The following is a 14,926-nucleotide window of genomic DNA, read 5'->3' on the forward strand; positions in this document are numbered from 1 at the left end:
CATGTTCTGAACAAAAGTCTCGGCAAACTTGTTTAAAGACAGGACCATTTCTTTAAGGCTTGCTACTTTAGAAGAGAAGGCTTCCCGTGGGGCACCAGAATCAGTGATGAGCTTCAGTGCAGAAAGATTCATTTATAATGAATCTCTCTCTCTCTCTCGCTCTCTCTCTGTCTCCCTCCCTCCCTTCCTCCCTCCCTCTTTCCCCCCTCTGCTTATTTTACCAAACAAATCTAAGGAGCCAACACTTATATTTGCTTAGATAATGTAGTTTTAGTCACTTTGCTCCACTATTAGAGAGTCTGTTGACAGCAAGGAGAATGGATTCCGGGGTTGGGGATTTAGCTCAGCGGTAGAGCACTTGCCTAGCAAGCGCAAGGCCCTGGGTTCGGTCCCCAGCTCTGGAAAAAAAAAAAAAAAAAGGAGAATGGATTCCAGTTATATTTTATAGAAGAAACTGTAAAACTTCATGAAGAATTGAAAGTGTATTTGTGAGGAGCATATTTAGTGACTTATCAGAGTATCCTGGGAAGAACCTTGTGGACTCTTCACACCTTTTGCCTGCTTTGAAACTAGAATAGCGTGGTCGCTATGACCTTCCTCAGCTTGGCATTGCCTGATATCAGGATGGCTGCATGTCCAGAAGGGCAGGCCGCCATCATCCCTATACAGACCATCACTCCTCCCTTATTGTGCCACAGTACCAGTAAGGGTATTGATATTAAAGCGGCACAGAATGACACCACATAAAAACAGAGAAAGGAGACCAGAAATATGATGGCTCTGACATGGGCCTCAAGGCTGGGGTCACGAGAGCCTCTGGCTTGGGACTTCATAGTTCTCATGTGACTTCCCAGGGAGATAACCAGCACTCCGGAGGAAATCAAGAAAACTAGAGAAGGGGGCACAGAGCCCACATTGCAGAAGACAAACGAGTAAAAGAAATTGAGTTTTTCAATTTGCAGATTGAACTCTGTGTTGTTCATGTGCAACATGGATGTGACCACGGTGTGAGATCTGCTAAAAAAGTCCCACAAACAGAGGGCAGTGCAGACGCCGGAGAAAAGAAGAGCAACTAGAAGCATCTGGAGAAATCTTCTGGAGACCCAGCTTGCTAAGTGGAGCGGGAAGGTGTGAGAGAAACGGACAATCTTGGAGCAGTAGAGGAGACTGAGGCAGGCAGCAAGCCAGAGGCTCACTTGGTTTGCGATCATCCAGAGAGTGAGGATGGCTTGGTAGTTGTGGCTTAGTGGGTCTTTCATCTGCTGGAAGCAGGCAAGCTGGATAGCATCCAGAAGCAGAAGGCCCTGCAGGAAAAGCCGGGTGATGCTGAGACAAAGCAGTGCGATGTCACAGTTGTTCAATGGCTGCTTTTTTACCATGTCCCAAAAGTTTACCAAGACAATGAAGGCGTTGGCCATGATTCCCACTGCAAACTCCACCACAGAAAGGAACAGGAATGAAATCTTGGCTTCATAGGACACAGTTAAGACGGGAGTCAGGGTCAACATGATGCCCCTTCTCTGATTAACTAACCTAAAACTCCAATATCACCCACCAGAGCAGGAAAGGATATCTCTTGAAGGGAGCGCTTTCCTTTGCAAGGATTATCAAATCTTGCCCAGTTTTTTTTTTTCTCCCTCGGAACACAAATCCCCAACATTCCTATTGGATATCCCCAATATATCCCTGGAGGGGATGTCGTCACTTACACTACCTTGTGGTTTGGCATGAATGCTTATGGTAAGGGAGGAGCAATGATGGGTCTACCTCTAAGATGATGCAAAAACTTTAATAAACCCAGGTGTTACCTACCCAGCAGCCCCACCCCCAAGTCACACTGCAGCAATGGGAATGTAAACAAGATTGAGTTTCAGTTCCCTAACCAGGCAGGGTCTGGTTTTACATGCCCACATGGATTTGTGAGCACAGAGGAGAGGAGGATTTGTTTATGGGCCCAGGGACACTGCCTGTAGGCAAAACAGATGTTATAAGCGAATTAGGCTTTGAAATGGGGTATCCTCACATTTGCACTTCTCATTTCACAACTGAGGCCTGACCTACCATAAGTACACTTTAACATGATTCATTGAATGCTCCTAGCCAAGAATTCCCCCCCCCCATCTTTATTAACTTGGGTATTTCTTGTTTACATTTCGATTGTTATTCCCTTTCCCGGTTTCCAGGCCAACATTCCCCTAACCCCTCCCACTCCCCTTCTGTATGGGTGTTCCCCTCCCCATCCTCCCCCCATTACCGCCTTCCCCCCAACAATCACGTTCACTGGGGGTTCAGTCTTGGCAGGATCAAGGGCTATCTGAGAATTCTTTTTTTTTTCCCCCCCGGAGCTGGGGACCAAACCCAGGGCCTTGTGTTTGCTAGGCAAACGCTCTACCACTGAGCTAAATCCCTAACCCCCTATCCAAGAATTCTTAATCCTCACCCTCCACAAAGTACAGCCAATCCAATCTACATAGAATTAAAGCAATGGGGCAGAGGTAAAGAGAAGGCAGGAAAGTCACAGTAAACTCCAGAGGAAATCAGCCAACAGGGACTACAGGGAAACTGCCGTTCATATGTAAACAGAGCCTATTCCTTACTGGAAGAGATCACTTTACTTAGAGGAAAAAGACCACCAAATGATTACAGATTGTAAACATCGCTGAGAGAAACAGCTTGTTGTTACAAGGATAGAGCATTGGCAGTAAACGGGCTGGGTGGTGACATCCTGAGGGAGAAAGGGTTTCCATGGTGGAGAACATGAATAGCAGAGAGCAGCATTTCGAGGGGTATAGATTATACATAGACTGACCCTGGTCTCCAGCATCATAGGTAGCAATGACTAGTCTAGTAAGGGCTAGTAATAGTCTAGTAAGTGGAAGGGGAAGCCCTTGGTCCTGCCAAGACTGAACCCCCCAGTGAACGTGATTGTTGGGGGAGGTTGGTAATGGGGGGAGGATGGGGAGGGAACACCCATAGAGAAGGAGAGAGGGTGGAGTTAGGGGATGTTGGCCCAGAAACCGGAAGGGAATAGGGGAATAACATTTGAAATGTAAATAAAAATACCCAAGTTAATAAAGATGAAAAAAAAAAAAAAGAAAAAAAAAGAAAGAAAAGGTTGTTTTACAGACTGGGAGCCAGGCTGGCTGTATCAGGAAGTGAGGCTGGAGGGAAGAGTTCAGGCTAAACTGGGGGCCAAAATGACTTTCTTGGCTTTTGTGTGAGTTAAAATATGAAATGGTTCTCTTCCCAACTTGTCTCCATTTATACATGGGGAGATCCGCTTCAGTCATTTTCCTAAGGTCAGGCAGATGTAGCATGGCTTGGGTCGCACTCCTGGGAAAGCGTGGATTACTTTCTCTCAGCAAGTGTGAATACTGGGAATGAATTCCTGCATCTGGGGACACTTGGCCCTTCCTGGGGAAAAGTTGGATCCTCTCTTATTGTTAGTCTTTTTAATAAAAGAGTGAGAATGGGCTCCGGAGGAAGCTTGAGGACACTTTTATTAGATTTGAAAGAAAACCCCCCTGGGCAGGGAGCTGTTGCATTAAGGAAGCTGGAGAAGAGGAAAAGAGAAAACTGCCCTTTGTTACCACATGGTGGAAGATGGTGGTGGTGAACGGCTTCGGATGACAAGAGTAAGAAAACTCTGAGTGTCCAGGGAAGTATGCCCAGGTCACAGCCAGTATCCAAGAAAAAAAAAATAAAAAGAAAAGAAAAAAAGAGTGAAGGAAAGAGGAATAAAGGTGACAGATTTCTGAGTTAGAAAAGCAGTCAGGCTTAACACAGCTACATGGTTATAGCGTCACAAGTTGCTGAAACTGAATCAGGGTAGGGAAGAGAAAGCCCATCACGTTATTAAGGAAATAATTATTCCTCCAGCCTCTTCTGGTAAGGGGATGTAAGTCGGCCTTCCCAGGAGCTGCTTTCTGCTAGGTAGCTCACAGGTATAGCTGCAACTTACGTTTTGTGTAGTTTAGGTCAGAGGTAGATTTCATTCTTTCGACTGGGAAGACATAGCTTTTCACTGGTAGCCCTCAACAGAATCCCGATTAAGGCCTTTATATGTCCTTCACTCTGGAGAGGTAACCCTAATGTTGTTCAGGAGATGGCTGAAGCTGGGAAATGAATTTTTTCCACTACGAACATCCGGAGACCTAATTGCAAAGCCATTTGCTGGAAGGAGTTGGTGTCTGGACTGGAGTGTCAGTCACATGGTCATGGAATGCTGCCAAGCAAGGATGCTCATTTAGGAAAAGGTAAACCAAAGTGCTCCCTGCCATTCCTGCCCCGAGAAACAAGGACATTTCATGCTTCTGGCCAAGGACAACAATGAATTGTTCAGTTTTTAGTCCCCTGTCCCTAAAATAACTAGTTCATTCCCATCTCCTGTTCATCACAATTTCCCTATATTATCAAATAAAAGGGACAGAAATTAGGAGTTGATAATCCTCTCCTCCCAGCCTTACAAATCGTTTCCCTCATTACCACTTCCCATTCTCCTCAGAGAAGGGGAACCTCCCTTGGGTACCACCCTACCCTGGAACATCGAGTCTCAGCAGGGCTAAGCACATCCTCTCCAGTTGAGGCCCAACCAGGCAGTCCAGTTAGGGTAAGGGGACCCGATGGCAGGCAAGAGTCACAGACAGTCCCCACTCCAATTGTTAGGGAACTCACATAAAGAGCAAGCTGCAATCTGCTATAAATATGTAGGGGGCCTATGTTCAGCCCATGCATGCTCTTTGGTTGGTGGTTCAGTCTCTGTGAGTTCCCATTGGACCCCTGCTCCGGACCCAGGTTAGTTGACGTTGTAGGTCTTCTTGTGGTGTCCTTGACCTCTCCGGCTTGCTCAATTCTGTCTCCCACTCTTCCACTAGACTCCGTGGGCTCCGCCTGAGGTTTGGCTGTGGGTCTCTGCACTTGTTTTCATTTGCTTCTCAATGAAGCCTCTCAGAAGATCGTTATGTTAGGTTCTTGTCTACACACTAGCAGAGTATCATTAATCGTGTCAGGGGTTGGCGCTCTCCCATGGGTTGGGTCCCAAGCTGGGGCAATGATTGGTGAGTCATTCCTTCCATCTCTGCTCCATATTTATGCCTATGCCTCTTGAAGGCAGGACAACTTTTGGGTTGAAGGTTTTGTGGGTGGGTTGATGTCCCCCTCCGTCCACTGAAAGTCCTGCCAGGCTACAGGAGGTGACTATTTCAGTCTCCACATCCAGCCACTAGTGAGAATCTCAGCTAGGGAAGGGACAAGGGAATGGTGCTGCCATCAGGATGTAAAGTTAATAAAAATAAATTATTGAGAAAAATAAATAATTTGAGACAAGTAAAATATTTTACTTTTAATGTCATTTTAAATGAAACATGTATTTATTCAAGCTATGTATTTGATTTACCCAATTTATACACAGTTTTATACATTTTAATGACAAGCTTGAAAGGCCAAAAAAAAAAAAAAAAGTGTGTAACCATGTACCAGCTAGGGACATTCCCTATTGCAGGAGGCCAGGCTCAAAGTCCCTCTAACATTGATGAGTGCCACTAGGTGGCGCCAGACCACTGCAACTTCTAGAATTCCCAGTTTTCTGGTCCTGCATGCTTGCCCCAGGCATTTATTTGAATCTAGTCAGAATTTGTTCTTATATTTTATGTAATCGGAACTTTAGACTCCACATAATTTATCATGGTATATTAGACTTTCTTTAATTTCAAATTTCCTTGCAAATGCTACTTCTAATTAGCTAATGAGACAGCAGAGGCTTCGGAAAGGTCAAATGATCGAATACCTTGGCCAAAATCACCCAACACAAATCTAGGATTTCAGTATTAGTATTCCTTCCTGAAGGGAGAAGGAAGAATGCCCTGCCTTGACAAGATGAAGTCTGTCAGCCTTCTTTGCTTTCAGTCACACACACACACACACACACACACACACACACACACACACACACACACGGGTTTGGGTGCAGACTGTGGAAACAAGCTATTGGGAAACAACGTCAAGTCAGTAGAGGAAGGAGAGAGGTAGTTCAACTCCTTTCTCAGGAGAGTTGGAAAGCCTGAATCTGGGTAGGCTCATGTCTCTTCAAGAGACTGTGTTTTTTTTGGTTCTTGGTTTTTTTTTTTTTTTTTGAGCTGGGGATTGAACCCAGGGCCTTGCGCTTCTGAGGCAAGCGCTCTACCACTGAGCTAAATCCCCAACCCTTCAAGAGACTGTTATGTCTAAGGAAAAAAGCAGGAGGCTCCCACTAGACTTGCTGAAACGTTTGTCTCCATACAAGGATAGCGTAGGTATTAGTAAAATAGGTTATTGAAAAGAAAACTCCGCAGGTTTTCTTCAGACGGATCTGGGATGAGGTCTTCCTTTATCACCTCTTCTGGATGACCTGCATCTTCTTTGCTGTCACCCTTCTGATTATACTAAGGGCGTAGCACCGCCATAGTTGAATTCAGACTTCTGTTAGGAACTAACCTGATGTGTAGCCATTTAGAAGGCACCCAGCCCATGTATGCTCTTTGGTTGGTGGCTTAGTCTCTGTGAACTCTGAGGTATCTGGGTGAGTTAAAACTGTTGCTCTTTCTATGGGGTTGCCATCCCTTTCTACTCCTTCAATCCTTCTCCTAACTCTTCCATAGGGGTCCCTGAGCTCAGCCCAGTGGTTGGCTGTGAGTATCTGCATCTGTCTTAGTCAGCTGCTGGCAGAGCCTCTCAGAGGACAGCCATGCCAGGCTCTTGTTCTCCATCACATAATGGCATCAGCAATGGTGTCAGGGTTTGGTGCCTGCTCCTGGGATAGATCCCAAGTTGGGCTGGTCACTGGATATCCTTTCCTTCAGTCTCTGCTCCATTTTTGTCCCTGCATTTCCTTAAGACAGGAACAATTCTGGGTCAAAAAAATTAAAGATGGATGGGTGGCCCTGACTCTCCACTGGAGGCCCTGACTCTCCACTGGACCCCGACTCTCCACTGGAGGCCCTGACTCTCCACTGGAGGCCCTGTCTATCTACTGTAGGTGGTCTCTTCAGGTTCCACCTTCCCACTGTTGGGCATTCAGGATAAGGTCATCCCCATTGAGTCCTCTGAGGCCCTCATATCCCAGGTCTCTGGGACTTTCTAGAGGTTCCCCCCACGCCCAACTCCCCGACACCTGCATGTTTCCATTCATTCTCCTGGCCCTCTGGGCTTCTGGCCAGTCTCCCCCATACCTGATTTCGCCCTCCTTTTCTCTCTCCTCCTCCCCTTTCCCATCCTGGTCCCTCCCTTCCTCTATCTCCAATGATTATTTTGTTCCCCCTTCTAAGTGGGATTGAAGTATCCCCCCTTGGTCTTTCCTGCTTGTTAAACTTTATATGGTCTGTGAGTTTAATCATGGGTATTCTGTAATTTTTGTCTAATATTCACTCATTAGTGAGTATGTACTTATGCATGCCCTTTTGGGTCTGGGTTACCTCACTCAGGACGGTATTTTCTGGTTCCATCCATTTGCCTGCAAAGCTCACAATATCCTCATTTTCAATAGCTGAATAGTATTCCATTGTGTAAATGAACCACATTTCTATATCCATTCTTTGGTTCAGGACATGTAGGTTGTTTCCAGCTTCTGGGTATTATGAATAAGGCTACTATGAATACAGTAGAGCACTTGTCCTTGTTAAATGTTGGAGCATTTTTTGAGTATATGTCCAGAGGTGGTATAGCTAGGTCTTCAGGAAGAACTATTTCCAATTTTCTGAGGAACCACCAGATTGAGTTTTGGAGTGGTTGTACCAGTTTGCAATCCCACCAGCAATGGAGGAGTGTTCCTGTTTCTCCCATCCTCGCCAGCATCTATTGTCACCTGAGTTTTTGATCTTAACCATTCTGGCTGGTGTGAGGGGGAATCTCAGGATCATTTGGATTTGCATTTTCATGATGACTAGGTATGCTGACCATTTCTTTAAGAGCTTCTCAGCCATTTGATATTTCTCTGTTGATAATTCTGTGTTTAGTTTGGTACCCCATTTTTTAATAGTGTTATTTGGTCTTTACAGAGACAGCCAGGTGAATCAATGGAATGGAATTGAAGACTCAGAAATACCCACACACCTATGGACACTTGATCTTTGACAAAGGAACTCAAACAATAGAGTGTTAAAGAGAAAGCATCTTCAACAAATGGTCTAACAGGCGATCTGCGTGTAGAAGACTGTAAATTGATCCATATTTATCACTTTATACAAAGCTGTAGTCTAAGTGGATCAATGATCTCAACATGCATTGATCTACCCTGAACAGATAGACCGAATCTAATAGGAGAGAAAGTGAGAAAGAGCCTCAAAGTCATTGGCACAGGGGAACTTTTCCTGAACAAAACACCAATGGCTCAGGCTCTAAGATCAACAGTTGGCTAATGGGAGTTCATGAAACTGAAGAGTTTCTGTAAGGCAAAGCACACAGTCAATAGGACAAAACGGCAACCTACAAATTGGTAAAATTGTAATCCTAATACTACGTCTGATAGAAGGCTAATATCCAAAATATATAAAGAACTCAAGAAGTTAGACTCCAAAAACCTGATTCTTAGGAAGTGGAGCTTGTTAGTCTGCACTTAGCTTACAGTATCAGAAGCCTCAAGGTACAGCCCCATTATCTGCATTTAGCAAGACATTGGGAGATCTAATGCACACCGCACACTTATGTTTGAAAAGCACTAAGATATAAGGGGGAAAGGAGTTTCACCAGGAGCTCAGCGATGACCACTCACTCTGCAGGAACTAAAACATGGTTTGCATACTGGACCTTTCTTCAGAATCCATGCTGTCTTCTAAGCCATAGGAATTATTTATTATTTACTTGAATCCTTAAAAAATGAGGTCCAACAGAGCTGGAGAGGTCATTTGATGTTTAAGACAACTTGTTCTTTCAAGGACCCTGAGTTTGTCTCCCAGCACTCATGGCAAGTGGCTCACAACCACCTGTTGCTCCAAGCTTGTTTCTGGCCTCTAAATAGTGAGTTCTAAGCCAGCCAGAGCTGCCCAGTAAAACTCAGACATAGAGGATAGATAGATAGATAGATAGATAGATAGATAGATAGATAGATAGATAGATACTCAGTTAGAGATTGAAGGACCTTGATTGGTTTTGAATATCTTATAATTCCCAGGGTCCTAAAAAGCTCTCTGGATTATTGCTCTAATGTGAGGTATTATTCTGTGTGGTGATTAGTACCAAATGCCTATGTGATATGATCCTTCTGCTTCATTACTGACAACCCCTTTGTTTGTTGGATATACAAACTTTCCCAACTGGAAATAAGATATATATTTCTTTTCTTCAACGTAATAGCTGATGATGTGCTAGGACTAATTAGACAAGACTTCTTAGAAAGCCCTGACACCTTTTTTTGTGTGTGTGGAAATTTGGCTGCTATGATTGTGGACACTCATGAGATGAAAGACAAATGTCAAACTCTCACCGTAAGACACTAGATGCCTCAGATTCTAGAGCAACTGAATGCAGACCAGAAACTGCTGCCTTCTAGGCTCTTCATTGTATGATACATGGAAACTCCCTGACGTTTGAGTCACTATTACTGGAAGCTGAATATTAATACTAATCTGGATGGAGTCTAGCCCTTGGGACTCAAACCTTCAGAGTAGAAAGAAGGAGCAAGAGAAGGAGGAGGGTAGGAGCAACACAGAAGAACGATTACTCAAACACTTGTAGAAGGAGAGAAACAAGAGGTACCTTGTGTTTAAGAAGTGTCCAACAAGGGGAAGCCCTTGGTCCTGCCAAGACTGAACCCCCAGTGAACGTGATTGTTGGGGGGAGGGCAGTAATGGGGGGAGGATGGGGAGGGGAACACCCATAGAGAAGGGGAGGGGAGGGTTAGGGTGATGTTGGCCCAGAAACCGGGAAAGGGAATAACAATTGAAATGTAAATAAGAAATACCCAAGTTAATAAAGATGGAGGGAAAAAAAGAGAAATGTCCAACATCTAATTGTCTATTACAGCATGTGAAACCAGGAAACAGAATGAGCAGGTAAATTTGATTCCTAAGTTTGCCTGTCACAATGAATCAGAAAACAGGAGGAACATGAGTAGAAAGAAAAGATGCTTTTCGTTCTTCCATTTTAAAGCATATGACTTCATCACACATAACTGTCAAAGGGATGTGGATAGAGCCATGCTAGTATGCTGTGAGGTTAAAGATTCTCTCTCACCTAGCTCTTTTTCTATTTTACTCCATTCTTTTCTCCCAGTTACTAAATATTCCATCTTCCAAATTTCTCAAGGCCTTATGTGCAGATAGTGTGAAGATGTGTCGTTGTCACACAGTACAGACTTCAGTTGTGTGTCTTTGGGTTAGGTGCTCTACAGGCAGTACTGATACCAACATGAAACTGTATGATTAGGGGCATAAATTGGCTCACTTTCCTGGGCAGGGGCTGTGGGTAGGTATGGTTCTGCGTTTTGCTCTGTTGCTGGAGTGTCGAAACACTGCTGCACAAATGAAACTAGAAGACATCAGATTGCATTTACCATATGCCACAGTAGGGTCCTTGGCTCGAGGGAAGTAGCAATACATCGCTCAGGGGGTGTGGGAAAATGCAGCCTAAGATGTGCCAGGCAGAAGCTGGGGTTCCCTGACTCCCTGGCACCCAATTCTCATCAGAAAACAGGCAGGGGAGTCAGGAATGGAGCGTCCGGGGTCCACAAGCCTTCAATGAGTTTGGTTCGGGATGTTGAGTTGCCAGTGGAAGAATGGAGGAGGCCCATGGGCTGAGGACAGTTCAGGGTGGGAAGGGTGGAGTGATATGAGGAACTTTATCTTAGCTCAGCAGTGGCGATTTTCTGAGGAGCACAGAGGGCCTTCTGAGGGAGACAGGCTGTGGCTCTATAGATGAAGGCTTTCTCCATGCTTCTCATGATAGTTCTTGATGAAAGAGAGTCCCTGTTTATCTATACTGTTTATTGACTGAGAATGGGTACATACTACCTCATCAGATTGGACCAGAGATTAAATATCTTTTTCTGGAAGGAATGTCCGGGAATGAAAGTTTATTAGCTAAACCCTCAGGAGCTCTAAATAGTTTATTAGCACGGAGAACTCTGTTCTGATTTATGTGACCATAGGTCACATTCCTATGTAGGGAGTATGGTCACGTGATAGGGGCCTGATCAAAAGTCTTGCTCTGGGACTTCCAACCCCCTCAATCTTACCAAGTTTCCTGGCCTGGTCGGTCCATTGTCCCACAGATAGGGACTCCTTTTAAAGGAAGCTGGACATTTTTCAAGATTCCCTTTGGTTCACAACCATGAACTCCCTTGGAGGAGATTTTAATAAAAACTAATAGCGCTGCAATACCTTGGGTGGTTATCAGTGCAGCCCAGGTCTCTCAGATTGTAAGGTAAAAGGCCAGGGTACACTGTAGCACTCATTCTTTGTGGGGGTCTTGCCTAAGTGACATGGAGTTCAAGCAGGAAACAGTGTAGCCATGGTGGGTCCCAGAGAGAAGTGTGGGAGAGAGAAGCACTGTGGGCAAGTGGGCTGGGTCAGAGAAGAGAACACAATGGCAGAGCCCACACATGACTGCTAGACACTCTCTGTGACCTTAGACACTTAGTGTATCTTTACATCAGATTAGCTGTCCATCTGTGGTATGAGAATGGAAGGAAATACAAAGGTCTATCAAAGACCATTTAGAGGAAGTCATACATATTTACTTATGGTCATACTTACTACCATCTTTTTGTGATTCAAAGTTGATTGGTTGATTGATATTACTTATTCTTCTTCAACAATCTTAGTCTAAAATTGAATCAAGTGAGAATGTATTGTGCACCTCCTACTATGCCGTCCTATACCCCTTAGGACACATGCCTTTTGTCTTAAATATACAACACACACACACACACACACACACACACACACACACACACATTCTGAACAATTCATAGTTTTTTGTGGAGATTTGGAGGTTCTACAATTGTAGACGGTTATAATATCCAGCAAAACACAAGCAGCTGGAGATCTGTGGTTCATAGGATAAACAGGAGTGATTACAGTTTTAGCAGAGGTATTTGTTTGTACGGGGTGACCACTTGAGCCAGTTAGAGGGGGACTAGCAGGATCCTTTTACCTACAATGGTTTGGAAATATTCAGAAACAGCAACAGAAACACATGTATTCCCTTCATGGGCAATGAGAATGATAGCACAGTAAAGTAATATTTGGCTGAAGAATCAGAAGCGTCATGTGAAGATTATACATCAACTTCACAGAAATTAGAAACACACTGGCAGTTCTTCCTGCTTTTGGTTTTATACTAGTCTGGTTTCAGTTGGTAAATTAAATACCCGAGGAAAGTTAATTTTTTTTTAATAGGTCTATTTAGCTCACAGTTTTGAGGGATCAAAGTCTAAGCAGTATGCTGCTGGATCCGGCTGGGCATTGGGGGCTGGGCTGGCTTTATTACATCATGGCAGATAGCAGGAGATTTTTCAGGAAGGAGAACTTGGTGTGACAGAGAGCCAAGGCCAAGAAAGGAGCAGTTATACTTCTGCTGTCACCAGAACTAACCAGACTCCTGTAAGAGGTGCATTATTTCTTTTCAGAGGCAAGATATCCAGTGTCCCATGTCTTACAGGTCCCATGGCTTCCTTTCAGAGCACAATAGTGTCCCTTAGTGGACAAACTATATCCAAGACACAGCAGATTTATTTTTTATTTTTATTAACTTGAGTATTTCTTATTTACATTTCGAGTGTTATTCCCTTTCCCGGTTTCTGGGCAAACATCCCCCTCCCCCCTCCCCTTCCTTATGGGTGTTCCCCTCCCCATCCTCCCCCCATTGCCGCCCTCCCCCCAACAATCTAGTTCACTGGGGGTTCAGTCTTAGCAGGACCCAGGGTTTCCCCTTCCACTGGTGCTCTTACTAGGATATTCATTGCTACCTATGAGGTCAGAGTCCAGGGTCAGTCCATGTATAGTCTTTAGGTAGTGGCTTAGTCCCTGGAAGCTCTAGTTGCTTGGCATTGTTGTACATATGGGGTCTCGAACCCCTTCAAGCTCTTCTAGTTCTTTCTCTGATTCCTTCAACGGGGGTCCCATTCTCAGTTCAGTGGTTTGCTACTGGCATTCGCCTCTGTGTTTGCTGTATTCTGCTAGACACAGCAGATTTTTGAATTGTCTTAGTCTTGCTGTTCTTTGTAGATCTATTCAATTTTCTTCGGGACAGGCAAGTACTTGGTTAAACTCTTTACTTTCTGTTTCTCACCAGTGTGACATGATCTACAGACCTATTGCTCATCAAGGCAGTGCATATTCAATATCTCCAATCCAAATGTCTGTGTGGAGAATCCACTGAGGAAGTTTGAATTATCTGTTCAGTACTGGTTGCTTGGGATGTGATCATAAGGTTAGGGTTATGTTGAACTGCCCTCATAGGAATGGACTGTTCTCAGGGAGGAGGATGACATCTCGGTAGGGTGAAGAAGCAACAGAGAAATTGATGGGAGTTTTCATATAAGATCTGAATTGGAGGGAGGTAGCCATCTCCAGATATTGACAGTAGAACATGATAACTGACAGAATTCAAGAGTTTCTGTTCTAGAAACCTGGTAACAAATGAATGTTGAATTTGTTGAATGCAAGGACCAACTTTTAATCTGAAAGGAACTTTTTCTAGATTTACTGATTGTAGACTCTATGAACCTTGGATTACTAGATTAAAATCATGGCAGTCAGTGTGATACCAAGTGACCTTTAGCAGATGCTTTTTCATATTTCCTCATTTATTGATGGGAGTTAAAATACCTGCCTTGTCCCATGGGACTGTTCTTATCTAAAAGATGATGCAGATTAAATGTCCAGAAAGCTTCAAGGTGTCGAGTACAGATGTATAGTTTTATTATGAACACGTGAGTATTAGGTAACATATTATATTAATGCCTTTCTCCTTGGTTCTTGCATGCACATGCTCTTATCTGTGCCCAGGGGTGGGGAATGACAAAGGCAGTATAAAATGGTGGAACAGGAGGCATTTCACAACACGAGGAAATTCTGCAACCCTCTCTGTGTGTTGTTTATATCCTCACCTTCCTCTAACATTTCTGGGCAGAGAAGACTGCTTCTCACTTTAATTCCTTTTCTCCTTGTCTAGGTGGTGTGTGATGTGACTGGCTCGGCTCCCATGTGGAACAAAGGTAGGGAAAGAACTAAGCCTCAGGGAAGAGGTACAGTGTAAAGGATGTGGGGAAATTGTTTCAACAGGGAGGAAGAGAGAAGATGGAATGGGCTTGAGCAGTGTGTGTGTGTGTGTGTGTGTGTGTGTGTGTGTGTGTGTGTGTGTGTGTGTGTTGTGGGGGGTTGAACATGGTACCTGGGTTTAGTTTTCTTCCAACATCCTGTAGAATCAGTTTAGTGTGTGATATAAAGATTCTCCTTCACGCATCAGTTTTCAGTGATGGGAAAGATCCCTTTCTTTTGACTCAGTTTAGCGGGGGCTATTTGGAGGCTAACAAATTGCAGAAGCAGCTCTATGATGAGATATAGGGGATTAGAACCCAGGGCCATGCACATCCTATGCACTCTATTACTGAGCTACATCCCTCAGACATCGGGTTCATGAGACAGGGTTTCACTATAGAGTCTTAGCTGGCCACAGGCTTGAATCTCCTGCTTCTTCCTCCTTAGTACTGGAATTATGGGTGTGCAGACTCGAGAAAAAGAGTTCTTAGCAGAACTTCAGCTTAGATACTGCTTAGTGATATTTTACTTTCACAGCAGCAGCAGCAACAACAACAAGAAACAGTAAAAGGGGGCTGGAAAATTGACATTCTAGGTCAGCTACTAATTATCTTAGGTTTGGTTAAAAATGTGCTTATATTATAATCCATGGTTTATAGGTGAGAACATTGAGTTTCAGAAACTCCGAGTGACTG

The 14,926-nt window shown here is 44.2% G+C and overlaps 1 protein-coding gene across 1 annotated transcript; it reads right to left on the bottom strand.

Moving 5' to 3' along the window:
- Positions 1–569: 569 nt before the first annotated feature.
- On the bottom strand, positions 570–1,508 carry Tas2r38 (taste 2 receptor member 38). Its single transcript, XM_032905336.1, has one exon. The coding sequence runs from the start codon at positions 1,506–1,508 to the stop codon at positions 570–572; it is 939 nt and encodes a 312-aa protein (XP_032761227.1).
- Positions 1,509–14,926: the final 13,418 nt, after the last annotated feature.

Source organism: Rattus rattus, chromosome 6 (genome assembly GCF_011064425.1).
Source record: "Rattus rattus isolate New Zealand chromosome 6, Rrattus_CSIRO_v1, whole genome shotgun sequence".
Taxonomy (NCBI): Eukaryota; Metazoa; Chordata; class Mammalia; order Rodentia; family Muridae; genus Rattus; species Rattus rattus.